Source organism: Ctenopharyngodon idella, chromosome 12, assembly GCF_019924925.1.
Source record: "Ctenopharyngodon idella isolate HZGC_01 chromosome 12, HZGC01, whole genome shotgun sequence".
In the NCBI taxonomy this organism is placed as follows: domain Eukaryota; kingdom Metazoa; phylum Chordata; class Actinopteri; order Cypriniformes; family Xenocyprididae; genus Ctenopharyngodon; species Ctenopharyngodon idella.
In genome coordinates, this window is record NC_067231.1 from 29,001,057 (window position 1) to 29,016,324 (window position 15,268).

The 15,268-nt window shown below is 36.5% G+C and overlaps 1 protein-coding gene across 1 annotated transcript; it reads left to right on the forward strand.

The window, feature by feature from the left end:
- The first annotated feature begins 3,594 nt into the window (after positions 1-3,594).
- hid1b (HID1 domain containing b) lies at positions 3,595-14,837 on the forward strand. The gene is made up of 19 exons (XM_051913767.1): positions 3,595-3,756; positions 4,473-4,622; positions 5,266-5,436; positions 5,924-6,037; positions 6,255-6,361; positions 6,767-6,880; positions 6,965-7,223; positions 7,687-7,743; positions 7,892-8,032; positions 8,327-8,417; positions 9,105-9,256; positions 9,527-9,605; positions 9,694-9,858; positions 10,604-10,846; positions 11,444-11,592; positions 11,681-11,761; positions 11,906-11,997; positions 14,004-14,162; positions 14,362-14,837. Exons 1-19 carry the CDS (start codon positions 3,691-3,693, stop codon positions 14,423-14,425), a joined length of 2,454 nt encoding a protein of 817 aa, XP_051769727.1. The 5' UTR covers positions 3,595-3,690; the 3' UTR covers positions 14,426-14,837.
- Positions 14,838-15,268: the final 431 nt, after the last annotated feature.

Consider the following 15,268-nt stretch of genomic DNA (forward strand, 5'->3'; position numbering starts at 1 on the left):
GATGTGCATAGGGGTTTGTGAGCAACTGTTCCTAAGAGCAGCAGAGATGCCAGTGGTCAATCAACTAGATTACATTTCATTCAAGTTCAGGACACAATATGAAATTACATACCTCTCCATTTTAAGTCCAGACATGAGGAGGTCAGCAAAGACATACACAAATGTCAGGGCAAACTTCATCTGTGGGTAGAAGTAATGCTAATATAGCAAATATGACAAAAGGTATACATAATTTTATGTAAGATCATTTATGTTGCAGGTTTAATTACCTCTTCTTTAGGCCAGTCAAAAAAGGTTGTCCTTGATTGCAACAGGAGTTCAAACTTGATTTTCTTTTTCTTTTCTTTTTTCTATTGACTACACTGGACATGAAACTAAAGCATTTTGCACTGTGGGATATGATATTCATTGCAGGCTATAGTGTAGTATAGTCATCCAGATATTCCACGTATACTTCCCACATGCAGTATTTATTTCGCATATTGTAGAAATAGTAAGAGTAGTATAATTTTCCAAACATTGCCCAGGCCTTTAAATGCAATGCTGCAATATAGCCGTAAATAAAATTAACACTTACCATTGCAGAGGACATGGAAGCACCTGAAGATGACGAATTCAATTCAAATAGTGTTACCTGCTATTTTGTCAATCTAATCCTCTTTGGATCCCACAATGAAAATAGTTTTAGAACAAAAAGCAACAAAAACAAAAACTAATAGGTTTAAAGTCTCATTAAAAATCAACAATTTCTCTTTTTATTCTGTTGGACAATGAAGAAGAAACAGCAAAATTCAAGGAAAGAAATGAGAAACACTGTGAAATAACTCTCCACATAACTTTTTTATGTAATATTTTTTTTTTTTTAAATTGTTATTTTGGAGGTTTTCATTCAGATGTTAATGGATTCTAGCTTGTACATTTAACAGCATTTCCAAAAGAAATGAACACGCATGAGTTTTTCCCAACATTAAATGCCAATTACATTGGCCAAATGTTTTGTCATCAGTTCTGCTTCTACTATTTTGAAATGCCAAAGCAAAAACAGTTTTGCATTTAATGTAGTTCCAAACGTAGTTTTGGGAGGAGCCTAAACATTCAGTCCTGTCAATCATCATTACGGGCGTATATAAGCAGCAGTCACTGTGTCTTCCCAGCGACAACTCTTCGAGCATGCCTCCTCCTCCTCTATTCTCCCTCTATGCAGAACTGTTATTTTTTTTGTTTAACTCGGAGCTCGAGCCGAGCCTCGGGTTCAAGCCTCCTTCGAGGACAGCAAGCCAAGTTTGTTTTACCATTAACCATTCAGACTGAATGGGCAGGTGAACTTGTGAACAAGGCATTGGTTAATGGGTACATGTTTCTGAATCTCAGCTTGAAGTTGAAACAATCATCCCCAAAATTGCAGTGTAAAAAAATTAGTTTTTTTTAATTTGTGGAATTAGGTAGTAAACCTGGAATTTGGAACTGTGTGTGACCATGTATATACACTGTAACTTTGCTAAATGTGAAGCTGACATGAAAAAAAAAAATGTCGACATTCTATTCAGCAGCTTTGTGACATGTTGTGCTTTGTACTAAATGTTTTTTAAATATTTGTCTGATTCTTGTGTAATTATTATGCATGCAGCTTTTATGAGCTCATATCAGTAGAAAAAAGATTCTTTTTGCATCTACAGGTGCTGGTCATATAATTAGAATATCGTGAAAAAGTTCATTTTTTTATTGTAAATTATTTTAAAAAATGAAACTTTCATATATTCTAGATTCCCTACATGTAAAGTAAAACATTTCAAAAGTTTTTTTTTTTTTTTTTTAATTTGTTGATTAGAGCGTACAGCTAATGAAAGTCCGATTCAAACACTTGGGAGAGCTTCACAATGAGTAGAATGAAGCCGGAGTCAGCGCATCAAGAGTCACCACACTCAGACATCTTCAGGAAAAGGACTACCAAGCCACTTCTGAACCAGAGACAACGTCAGAAGCATCTTACCTGGGCTAAGGAGAAAAAGAACTGGACAGTGAACAGTGGTCGAAAGTCCTCTTTTCAGATAAAAGTAAATTTTGCATTTCATGTTGAAATCATGGTCCCAGAGTCTGAAGGAAGACTGGAGAGGCACAGAATCCAAGCTGCTTGAAGTCTAGTGTGAAGTTTCTGAAGTCAATAATGATTTGGGGGGGCCGTGACGTCTGCTGGTGTTGGTCCATTGTGTTTTATCAAGTGCAAAGTCAATGCAGCCATCTTCCAGGAGATTTTGGAGCACTTTATGCTTCCATCTGCTGACAAGCTTTATGGAGATGCTGATTTCCTTTTCCAGCAGGACTTTAGCACCTGCCCACAGTGCAAAAACCACTTCCAAGTGGTTTGCTGACCATGATATTACTGTGCTTTATTGGCCAGCCAACATGCCTGACCTGAATCTATGGGATATTTTCAAGAGAAAGATGAGAAACAGTCGATCCAACAATATACAGATGATCTGAAGACTCAATAGTGCCTCAGCAGTGCCACAGGCTGATCACTTCCATGCCACACTTCACTGATGCAGTAATTTGTGCTAGGAGCAAGTCATTTGCTGTAATATGTCCTGCCGATCAAGTATTGAGTGCACAAAAGAACATACTTTAAAGAACTTGAACTTTTCTGTTTTGCAAATCCATTTTTTGATTGATCTTAGGAAATATTCTAATATTTTGAAATACTGGATTTTGGACTTTCATGAGCTGTACGCTCTAATCATCAAAATTTAAAAAAAAAAACTTTTGAAACGTTTTACTTTACATGTAGGGAATCTAGAATATATGAAAGTTTCATTTTTAAAAATAATTTATAATAAAAAAATGAACTTTTTGATGATATTCTAATTATATGACCAGCACCTGTAAATATTCTTAAAAACCAATGACACGGTCATATGAAGCAACTCACTATCAACATCCAAGTATTTACAGTAATTTCTAGCAAGTAACTATGCTGTTAGTATTTCAAATAGAAGACATTTGTAGATTAGGGCCTATATATTTGCATGAAGGAAATAACGGTGCAGGAAACTATATCCACAAACACCACAAGTGGTTTTTCTTGTTAAACACCTTCAAGAAAAACATATACTTACACTGGGGAGAGATAATATATTCCTTCTGTGTTTATGTTTGTATTTAAAGCACAATGTATCTATCGCAACAGTGCAGACTAATCACCCATGGATAGTGACGTGTATTATTCTGAGCACCGTCCATTGTATTCAATGTTAACTACACCTCTAAAGTAACAACTTAATAATAATTCAAAGTATGCTTAAGCCACACGACTTTTAAAGAGTAATCTTTCAGCAAATATTTACTTTACACACCCGGAAACCAACCATTCTTAGATCCTGGTCACGAACAAACGAGTCCCACTATGGCTAAGACGTGCCTCATGTATATTCATGACGTCCCGGAAAGTTACCTCAGATGATCAAACTGATTGGATAAAGGCTGAAATGGGCGCCAGGCAGCTGACGAATCAACGAATCCTACTTGGCGCTCAGATTTGAATACATTATGTGATTGGATGCGCCAGCCAGATTAACGTCAACGTCAGTTTGGCGTAATTAAAATTCATGAGCTAAACCTTCGCTGTAGTAGGATTGGTAATTTGGCGTCGTGTTCACCTGTGCCACAGGTGCACGGTGGACAGATCGGAGTGAGATGGGTAATTCAGACTCCAAACTGCACTTCAGAAAAGCGGTGATTCAACTTACTACTAAAACACAGGTCAGGTTTATTTTATTTGACATATGTGACTTTTATAAATGTTTGTGTTGAGTTAAAACGTGTTCCAAAACGCTGTTAAAGTCTAACAGATGGAATACTATCTCTTGATGTCTTTTTCTTATAATCTAATATTATTAAACTTTATACACCCGTTTGGACATTTAAGCTTTCATTTAATATTAAACGTTAAGTTTTGAACTCTTAAATGTATAATTTTATGTCAAATGATTCAAAAGTATTCACAGAAACCAGAGAGAATCAAAAAATGTATATATATGACAGCTGTGTGCAGTAAAACTGTTTGTGTTTTTATTACATTCATCTGCTGTTCTCGTTTCTTAGTGAGTTTTTACAGGTGATGGTCATTTAAGGTGAAGCTGACCCGCTTCAGTTTTGACAAACATGTCTTGTTTGTAAAGGATTTAAAATAATCTCTATCAACACATTGTTCTGTAACAAAGACTGGTGAAAAAAAAAAAAATATATATACAAACAAAGAAAAAACACTATATTTTGCCTAAAAATTAAGAACATTTTTTGCATTTTTATGACAATTAATGAAAATTAAGGGGCAAGATGTATAGTGTAATGGAAGAAATGGTATAGGGGAAGATGTACACAGACTATAGTGTCACTAAATCCTAACACATTTATTCAATGGTTGTGTTTTTATTCATTTTAACTTACGAAAATTGACCCGTGTGTGATTTTTACAGCCTGTAGAAGCCTCTGAGGATGTGTTCTGGGACCAATTCTGGACTGACGTCAACTTGACGGCACAGGATATTTTTGCTTTAGTTCCTGCCGCTGAGATCCGTGCTGTGAGAGAAGAGTCTCCATCTAATCTGGCAACCCTCTGTTACAAGGTACATTTTGTGTGCCATAATAGAGGTTAATGTGGAAAAAAAAGTAGGTAATGTGATCACAACACCGATATATCAAATAAAAAATTTTTTAGACCAATAATATGACTGAAGTCTTATTTTTTCAGAGTTTTAGTTCAGGAGCCAAACTTTCAAAATACAATTTATTTAAAAATTTTTTTAAAAATAGTTTTTAATAGATATAACCACTTTTTGCATTCAGGTCCATTATGACCCAGGTATCAACACATGTTGTGTATAATTTTTAAAAAATCTTTTTTTGTACAATTTACTTAGATTCTTTCCTATATCTCACACTTTTAGGACTGAATTTTGTTGATAAACATAAATATGCATGCATATTAATGAACCACTTTTTTATCAAAAAGTGAAAGTTTATGCAAGTAAAATGAATATATTCCAGAATAATATTAATGTTGTTTTGATGTTGTTTTCTTAATATGTAGGTTTCAAAAATGTGGACAATTTGAGCAGTCATGAGTTATAAGTTCAAAGGAATTTAATTAAATCAATTGATTTGTCTAAAGAACTGATCATTTCTTTAGCTTAAGAACATTATGCACCTTTAATGTGTGTGTGTGTGTGTGTGTGTGTGTGTGTGTGTGTGTGTGTGTGTGTTTTGCAGGCAGTGGAAAGGCTCGTGTTGAACGCAGACTCCGGCTGTGTGTGTGAGAGAGACAGACAGACCGTTCTGAGCTGCACTCGTCTGTTGACTCGGATTCTGCCGTACATCTTTGAGGATCCAGACTGGCGTGGTTTCTTCTGGTCCACCGTGCCAAAAGTGGGCAAGTCTGTTGTGAGTATTTCACTGAGGGATTTCTCAAAATTGCTTTCAGTGTGATTAATCAAGCTCTCCAAATGGTTGAATATGCAGTAAAATAAATTGTGCGGTATGCACACCCTCCCAGAGCGTGCATGAGCTGTGCAAGCCGGTTTTAAGAGGATGCACAAAAACCTTTGCCTTGCTTGAACTTTAAATCATGAGCTGTGTGTGTGAGAGAGAGTGCATTTTTACGGTCTCCTGTTACCAGTCTGAACACTGTTCTGATTGTGTGTGTCTCAAAGAATGATGGCGTATTAAATATCCTGTGATTAGGGAGCAGAATGAGTGTATTGATGATGTGATTGTGTATATGAAACTCTTGAGAAAGCCAATAGCTCCTCAAACACTGGTCAGACAAGCTTGTCTCGTACGTTGTTAGTGCGATTTGAAAACATGGATGAATTTACTGCTTTTGTGATTAAAAACTTCAGTTGTAGACTGATAGATTTTGCTGACGCAGGATGAAAGCGATGACGAGTCCACGCGGCCGCTGGCGGAGTCTCTCCTCACAGCGGTATCTGATCTGCTTTTCTGTCCAGACTTCACCGTGGAGAGCCACTGCAGGACCACTGCGGTATAAACCTCTCCATCTCCATCCTTCCTAGTCTGCCAGAGCTTATGACTAATTAAGTTAGATGCACATCATTACTTATTCTGGCCAAGAACCACCTGCTTAGACAGAAAGAGACATCATTTAGAATGATGTAGAAGTGACCAGCAGCAGTTTTTGTTTTAGTACATATATGTGAAAATATATGTGGATGTACATGTATATGTGTGTGTGTGTGCAGGACGGTGCTGCTGATATCCAGTCTATAGACAGCTGTGAGTTCATCTGGGAAGCTGGCGTTGGATTTGCTCAGACTCCGCCTCTCAATCATACCTTTGATTCCAACAGGTCAGGGATCCTCCCACTTCATACTTCCCTGTCCATACTGCCCACCTAGGCTGTGTTTATTTGATCAAAAATACAGTAAAAACAATAATATTGTGAACTACTGTACAATTTTAAAATGTAATGTATTCCTGTGATGCAAAGCTGAATTTTCACCATCCAGTCTTCAGTGTCACATGATCCTTCAGAAATCATACTAATATGCTGATTTGCTGCTTATTATCAATGTTGAAAACGTTTGTGCTGCTTCATATTTTTATGGAAACAGTGATGCATTTCTTTCAGGATTCTTTGATGAATAGAAAGTTCAAAAGAACAAATCTTTTTGTAACATTATAAATCTTTACTGTCACATGATCAGTTTAATGCACCATTTCTGATTAAATTACCTTTCTCTTTTTCTCTCAGGGCAGAGTTGTTGAAGCTTTTATTGACATGTTTCTCAGAAGAAATGTACCAGTCTCCATCTGACACGCACGCACTCAACCCTTGGGTCTCGTACTTTTGCTCCAGAGAAAACAGGTAACCTCATACGCTCTCATTTATCCTCATTGGTTGGTGCAGCAGGCTTCATCACAATTAAAGTCTGCTCTCTCTGTCTCTCAGACATGCCCTGCCTCTCTTCACCTCTCTTCTTAATGTGGTATGTGCGTATGACCCTGTCGGGTACGGTATCCCTTACAATCACCTGATGTTCTCTGACCAGCGGGGGGCGCTAGCGGAGCTGGCACTGCAGACTCTGATCGTTTCACTGGAGCAAGAGATTGTCGATGCCACTAACACAAACACCAGCCTGAACCCGAGCACGAATACTGACACCAGCTCTGCTGATTACAACAAGAACACAACGACTGAAGGATTTCAGGTAACCAGACACACACATATGTACTACAGCTGTGGTCAGAATAGCATACTAGTATGTGTGAGGAATGAAATATGAATGTTTGTTTGTGTATAGTTTGTAAATTTTCTGTATATGTGGAATATGACTGACTACATTAGTGAAAGCACTGATGATGATGATGATGATCATGAATTTAGTGCTGAGGAGTAATTGTCATACAAATAATTGCGATTTAGATTCAGCACTGAATAAAATGGTTATAATTGACATTTCCCTACATCCAAGGTAAAAATATTCCCTTGGCAGTGGTAAGGTGGTATAGGTTTCAGTACATTTGACACCGAAACAAAGCATGTCTGTGATTTCCAAGAATGCTGTCTAAGCGAACCGCTAGGTTTTGAAAGAGAGCCTGTGTTTGGTATTATGATAATTGAGTATCTTAAACACTCAGCTTGAATATCAGATTTTTCCTCATATGTTTCAGGCCACAAGAGGTGAAAACCTGTTTGTAAACTACCTGTCTCGAATTCACAGAGAAGAGGTGAGACACGTGTAAACACTTCACAACCCCTCCTGCCTTACAAATGTAATAGCCTTCTGAACACTATAAATGATCAGTATTCTCATATATTACCATTATAAGCATAATACTTGTACATTTATAAATGCATATCTCTTTTTGCCTGTAGGATTTTCATTTAATCTTGCGAGGAATCGGCCGGCTGCTCAATAACCCCCTGATGCAGACGTACCTGCCCCATTCCTGCAAGAAGATCCAGTTTCATCAGGAGCTGCTGGTGCTTTTCTGGAAGCTATGTGATCTCAACAAGGTGCCACTTATTTTATTTTATTTTTAAAATAATATAAAAATTAAATAAAGAATGAAATAAAATAAATATAAAAATAATTAAAATACATTATTTAAAATGTAATATAAAATATGAAATAAATTATGTAATTGATATAAAAATTCAACAGCTCTTGCCTTGCGAACAGACTGCTGATATGGCATGGTTTCTTCTTTAGAAGCTCTTTTACATATGTGTTTTAAATACTTTTCCATCAGCTACATTTATATACCTGTACAGTTCAGACTTTGACGTTTCTTCATCTCTGTGTTCCAGAAGTTCCTGTTCTACGTGTTGAAGAGCAGTGATGTGCTGGATATTCTGGTGCCAATTCTGTTCTATCTGAATGACGCTCGTGCCAATCAGTGTGAGTATCTGGTGCATTCAGTGTCACACGTGCAGCATAAATTACCCATATATTTGTATAAATGTATTTAATGTACATTTGAGAGACATTTTTAGCTTTAGACGACACATGCTAGTGGATGAGTTGAATCAACTCCACAGCAACTACATAAATTTATCCACTAACCATTCAGAAACGTCTAAAAGATGTAACTTCTTCCTGAGTCTCTCCATCAGTGTCGACTCCGGTTTGAACAATGTAAGGCTGAACACCGTTACTGACAATCCTCATTTTGGCTGCGTGAGATTCTCCAGCTTTGTTGTTGTTGAGCAACCGAAGCGTGAGCTGTTAAAGCTCCGCCCTCTTCTGTAAAATGGGCTGGCAGCAGCAGCTGATTTGCATTTAAAGGGACACACACAAAAAGGGGCAAATTTGACAAGCTATAATAAATGATCTGTGGGGTATTTTGAGCTGAAACTTCAGACACATTCTTGAGACACCAGAGACTTATATTACATCTTGTAATATAAATAATATGGTTTGAAATAAATTCATGAGTACATATTTTCTAATTATTTTCTCATTTGTTTCTGATCTAATAAAATGTATTGCCCCTTTTTAGTGGTTTTGGTGGTGTCTTATATTTATGAAGTATAGATATGTAGAAAATAGGCAAATGTGTCATAGTGCATATGCATGTGTTCGCAGCACGTGTGGGTCTGGTGCATATCGGCGTGTTCATCTTGTTGCTGTTAAGCGGAGAGAGGAATTTTGGGGTGCGTCTGAATAAGCCGTACTGTGTGCGTGTGCCGATGGATATTTCAGTGTTCGCTGGGACTCACGCCGACCTGCTGATAGTGGTGAGATCAACAGATACATACATCTACCTTTGCTATTGGAGACTATTTAAAAGCCAAAAAGCAAAACAATAAAAGCATCCTAAGAGTAGTCCAAATGACTTCTGCACTGTTTTTTTTTTACTATTTGTGTGAGTTATTCACAGATTTTACTTGTCTTCCTATTAGCTCTTAAATCCTGTTTGTACATACACATTTTAAAACTTGGTGCATCATAATTATTTAGAACTGATTTGAATTGAAATATAAAATAATTCTTCTTTTGATCACCAGGTTTTCCATAAGATCATCACCAGTGGCCATCAGCGATTGCAGCCCCTGTATGATTGTCTTCTCACTATTATAGTCAATGGTAAGTGCATTTGCTCAGAGAAAAGCACATACGTTTTGAGAGGCTGTTTTCACTTCCTGATGGATCGTTGCTGCTGCTGTTGTTTCAGTTTCTCCTTACCTGAAAAGTCTGTCAATGGTAGCAGCCAACAAACTACTCCACCTGCTGGAGGTTTTCTCAAACCCCTGGTTCCTGTTCTGCTCACCTGTTAACCACCACCTGGTTTTCTTCTTGCTAGAAGTTTTTAACAACATCATTCAGTACCAGTTCGATGGTAAGTGTTTTGTAGCTGTCTGTCTAAATACAGTCTGTGCAGTTCTGCATTTAAATGACTAATAAATTAAACAAGTGGAAGCAGCAAAAGTCTGTTTATTGAATGCAAATAATGTTAGAATATAACATAAACCCTACAACTCTTTTCTTATTTGTATCCACCTTATTTTTAATATTGAGCAGACGCATTTCTAACTTGAATGTTTAAGACTTCTGGTGCCATTTGGTTCGGTTATTTTACCTGTACAAAACAGTCTGTTTTGCTTCTGCTATTTGTTATCATATTATTTTAATTTACTAGCATAATTGTAAACACACTGGTTTGTAGGGCAAATAGTTCTTCTAGTTAGCACTAATACTGTAAATCGGAAGTCTCGCACATTCAAAGTCAAGTCAGCTTTATTTCTATAGCGCTTTATACAATGCAGTTATAAAGCAACTTTGCAGTAAAAAAAAAACAGGAAAATAACTATCAGTAATGCAAACTTCCAACATCAAATATGAGACAAATTTGATTTCTGCTGTAAAGCAGCTCTATAAGACAATAGTTTCATTATTCATCTCAAATCAGTTCAATGTTGATTCAGTTCAATAACTATGTAAATTTCATAAATTTTCAAAGAAAATCGCCTCCTTCCACATTGCAAAATAGGTGGGTAGAATGACATATTTATGGAGAATGTTTTCAAAAGCATAACATTTTTTTTATTTACATTACATGCATTTCTATTCATCTAAAAAATCAGGTAACTTTAACCTGGTGTACGGCATCATCCGCAAGCGCAACCTCTTTCACCAGCTGGCTAACCTGCCTACAGACGTCAACTCAATCCAGAAAGCCCTGCAGAGGAAAACCAGGAGCAACAGCACCCATAATGCCGTCTTCATGGAGACCAACAACCCCTACAGCGCCACCTGCAGTGAGGGACCATATAAAATCACACCAGTTCAAACAGGCACTCTGAACGCTAGCTTGAAGGCCACGCCACGTACGTAACCCACGTTCTCTTTACACTTAACCGTGTAGGGCTGTGGCCCTCCAGGAAGCGTGAGCTGTTAAAGCTCCGCCCTCTTCTGGAAAGGGGGCCGGGAGCAGCAGCTCATTTGCATTTAAAGGGACACACACAAAAACGGCGTGTTTTTGTTCACACCTAAATAGGGGCAAATTTGACAAGCTATAATAAATGATCTGTGGGGTATTTTGAGCTGAACACATTCTGGAGACACCAGAGACTTATATTACATCTTGTGAAAAGGGGCATTATAGGTCCCCCTTTAAGTCGTTTTTACTAGGTGCCATTCAAGATTAGGTCATTAAAGATTCATGTTTATTCATATTCAAATTTATTGAATGGTGAAGAACCATCATGCCTTCCTTGCCTAACTCCAATGACTGTTAAACATGTTTTACTGGACTGTTTTTAATGTAAATAGACAATGTTTTTAGTCAGAGAAATGTTTAACTGATATATTTTTAAAAAGTATCACCAGGATGTGTTTTAGAATTTTTGACAATTTTTGTAAATTGACTTCTATTATTCAATTTGTTCTTGCCATTAAGATAATTATGGTTAATTATGTTGCAGGCATCGATAAACTAACAGAAACGTCGCAGGTTTCTGAGGACGGATCGACACTGTTACTGCAGCACAGTGACTCGCCTCACAGCCAATCAGATCACAGCTCTGAGACACAAGTCAGAGACGCTGAAGCGACCTCAGGTGAAGATGACAAGGTACAGCATCACCTTTGACATTTAATATCGATGTAACTTTATTTATTCTATTTATATCAATAAAATATTCTTTTTTTTAATTCATCAGAATTCATTAAATGGGGATTGTGATCGGAAAAGTCAGAAAAGTGTGTCGTCTTCATCAGACTGGGCTCCTGCTCCGGACTGGGTGAGTCATAAAACATCAGTTATAGACCAGTGCTTGTGAGGACCTCGTATAGACTACGATATTTGTGAATATTTTCAAAAAGTATAGCAAAATAAAGTAAATGCATATTCCTCTCCAAAACACTCTCTGCATGTTTTCTGTCAGGTCCTCTCCTGGAAGAGTAAACTTCCTCTGCAGACTATAATGAGACTCCTGCAGGTGCTGGTGCCTCAAGTGGAGAAAATCTGCATAGACAGGTGAGAAAACACACACAGACACAGACAGACACAGACACAGACAGACACAGACACAGACAGACACAGACAGACACAGACACACACACACAGACACACACACACAGACACACACACACAGACACACACACACACAGACACAGACACACACACAGACACAGACACACACACAGACACAGACACACACACAGACACAGACACACACACAGACACACACACACACACACACACACACAGAGTTTATCGGTAACACTTTAAAATAAGGATCTGTTCATTAACATTTTTTACTTTAACTGCATTAGTTAATGTATGAACTAACAATGAGCAAAACATTTGTTACAGTATTTATTAATCTTTGTTAATGTTAGTAAATAAAAATACAGTCGTTAATTGTTTGTTCATGTTAGCTCACCGTGCATTAATTTAATGTACAAATTTATAAATTTACAAATACAACTTTTGATTTTAATAATGTATTGGTAAATGATGATTAATTGCGGTAGAAGAATTGTTCATTCTTAGTTCATATTAACTAAAGTAGTTAATTAATGAAACCTTATTGTAAAGTGTTACTTACTTTTAATCTTGATGTTAATTTCAACATTTACAAAGACATAATTAAAATCAAAAGTTGTCTCTTAATATTAATAAATGGACCTAAGCTAACATGAACTGCCTATGAACAGTTGTATTTTTATTAACTAACATTTAACAAAGATTAATAAATAACAAATGTATTGCTTATTGATAGTTAATGCAATAACTGACATTAACTAAAGGGACCTTATTATAAAGCATCACTAGTTTATCATTTAATATTTATTCAAAAAAATTGCATGACCTGACACACAAAGTGGAGTCCATACATCTGAGAGCATTAAAATAGTTTTGTTTTGTATTTTTCTAATTTAATACAAATGGTTTCATTACAAATTATATTATTTGTAGTATAATAGTGTAAGTGAAAGTGAGAATTTAATAATTATTAATCTCTTTTTTGCACTTAAAGGATTAGTTCACTTCAGAATTAAAATTGACTGATAATTTACTCACCCCCATGTCATCCAAGATGTTCATGTCTTTCTTTCTTCAGTCGAAAAGAAATTAAGGTTTTTTTAGGAAAACGTTCCAATATGTTTCTTTTTTCTTGAACAGGGACCAATGGGTTCAAATGTCAGTTTCAGTGCAGCTTCAAAGAGCTCTACACGATCCCAGACGAGGAATAAGAGTCTTATCTAGAGAAACCATCGGTCGGTTTCTAAAAAAAAAAATATATATATATACTTTACTTTTTTGCTCTGCGATGCGCCACGCATTACGTAATCATGTTGGAAAGGTCACAGACGGAAGTACCGATTCAGTGTCTACAAAGCGAACGTGCAAAGACTAAGTCAAACGGCCTTTACAAAAAAAGGTAAAACAACGATGTCGGATGATTTTAAAGTTGGAGGAGAAAATGAGATGAGTTTTTCGCCCTACCGCGGTACTTCCTTCTACGTCACGCATGACCTTTCCAACGTGATTACGTAATGATTACGATCCCAGACTCTTATTCCTCGTCTGGGATCGCTTAGAGCCCTTTGAAGCTGCACTGAAACTGACATTTGGACCTTCAACCCGTTGAACCCCAGTGAAGTCCACTATATGAAGAAAAATCCTGGAATGTTTTCCTCAAAAACCTTCATTTCTTTTCAACTGAAGAAAGAAAGACATGAACCTACATGATCATGATCTATAGCATGATGTTCCAAAGATCATCATACATTTGATTAATCTCATAGAAATAGTGCAGAATCTGATATATTTCTTAAGTTTCAATCATTGCTTCATTTGAAATTATTCACAGTCCTATTACCAGGTTTAAAGTACATTTTAATTCCAGATTTTCATCATTTATAGTGGCGTTTAACCAAAAACCCATTGATTCAGGATGATGTAAACAGAAGTGCTAAAATAAGTCCTCCCTGCAGCACTGTATTGACTGAGACAGGCTCTTATTGTTCTCATAGAGGTTTGACGGACGAGTCTGAGATCCTGAAGTTCCTGCAGCATGGAACTCTGGTGGGTCTGCTGCCGGTTCCTCATCCCATCCTCATCCGCAAGTATCAGGCCAATGAGGGCACGGCTCTGTGGTTCCGCACATACATGTGGGGCATCGTCTACTTACGGTGAGTTCTGCTCTCTGTCTCCCTCTGCAGGACAATGTGGAAAATGTACACTCTAAGGAATCAAGAAGCATGAATACAAATGTCATTAAATTTAATTTTACTATAATCTAGTAATATATTTTTTATGATGTGTTGAAATGTGGCTAACATCTCATAAAACATAATAAAATTGATTTTTTTTTTTGTTTTCTTGTTTAAGTACCGTGGATCCTCCTGTTTGGTACGACACTGATGTCAAACTGTTTGAGATCCAGAGGATTTAATGGCATCAAGAGAATCAACTCAACACTCAGAAAGATGAAATTAACTTCACACTATCTCTCCAAAATTGAATTCAGTGCAGTCTAAGATTGTTTTTCTTGCCTTCTTTTTGTGTTGTGTGTGTGTATATATATGAATAATTGATACTGCTCAGTCAAACCGTTCTGTTATTTTTGACTCATTGTTTCATTCTCCGCTGCGAGTCGATCCATGAGAACGGACACATAACCCTCAGGTCTCTGACCTCGTGAACAGCGAGAGGAGTGTGTGTTTATGTTGTTTTTTTTTATGTTATTTTTACTGTAACAGTGTTCTGTGTGTGGAGGGTGTGAATGAACTCTGTATATAAACTTAATCATTTGAAACCTGAATGCTGCATGTATAGAAATACTATAAAAACTTTCTTTAATGCCATTTGGTCCATTGTTTTTTTTTGTTTGCAAATCTAATTTATGTCAGAAACCTGTTAAAAGTAGTGAGAAAGAATATTATATAATCTCTGAATATGCAATATTATATCTCTCTGAATGATACAGGATATTCAATGAGAAAAATATAGTATGACACTTTATTTAATCCATCAGAAATTGATTGGACATTCAAATCTGACAAGTGCTTAAAAAAAATATTTCAAAGGAGTTATTACATTTTGGTTCAAAATTATGAATGTAAACGTTTACAGTAAAATAGGACATATTTGTTTGTTTTTATCTAAATATAACTGACATTTAAATCATTGTATTATATATTGTGCACCAATATTCATTATTATTCTAATATGGATTTAACAGAGTGTGAGTTTCCATGAATGTGTCACCGCAGGTGTGAGTTCTCATCTCTCAGGT

Excerpts from the sequence above, each read along its gene's own strand:
- hid1b (XM_051913767.1), top strand. The coding sequence starts at position 3,691 with ATGGGTAATTCAGACTCCAAACTGCACTTCAGAAAAGCGGTGATTCAA. Across the intron at positions 3,757-4,472 it reads AACTTACTACTAAAACACAG|CCTGTAGAAGCCTCTGAGGA; the intron begins GTCAGGTTTATT and ends TGATTTTTACAG. Across the intron at positions 7,224-7,686 it reads CAACGACTGAAGGATTTCAG|GCCACAAGAGGTGAAAACCT; the intron begins GTAACCAGACAC and ends CATATGTTTCAG.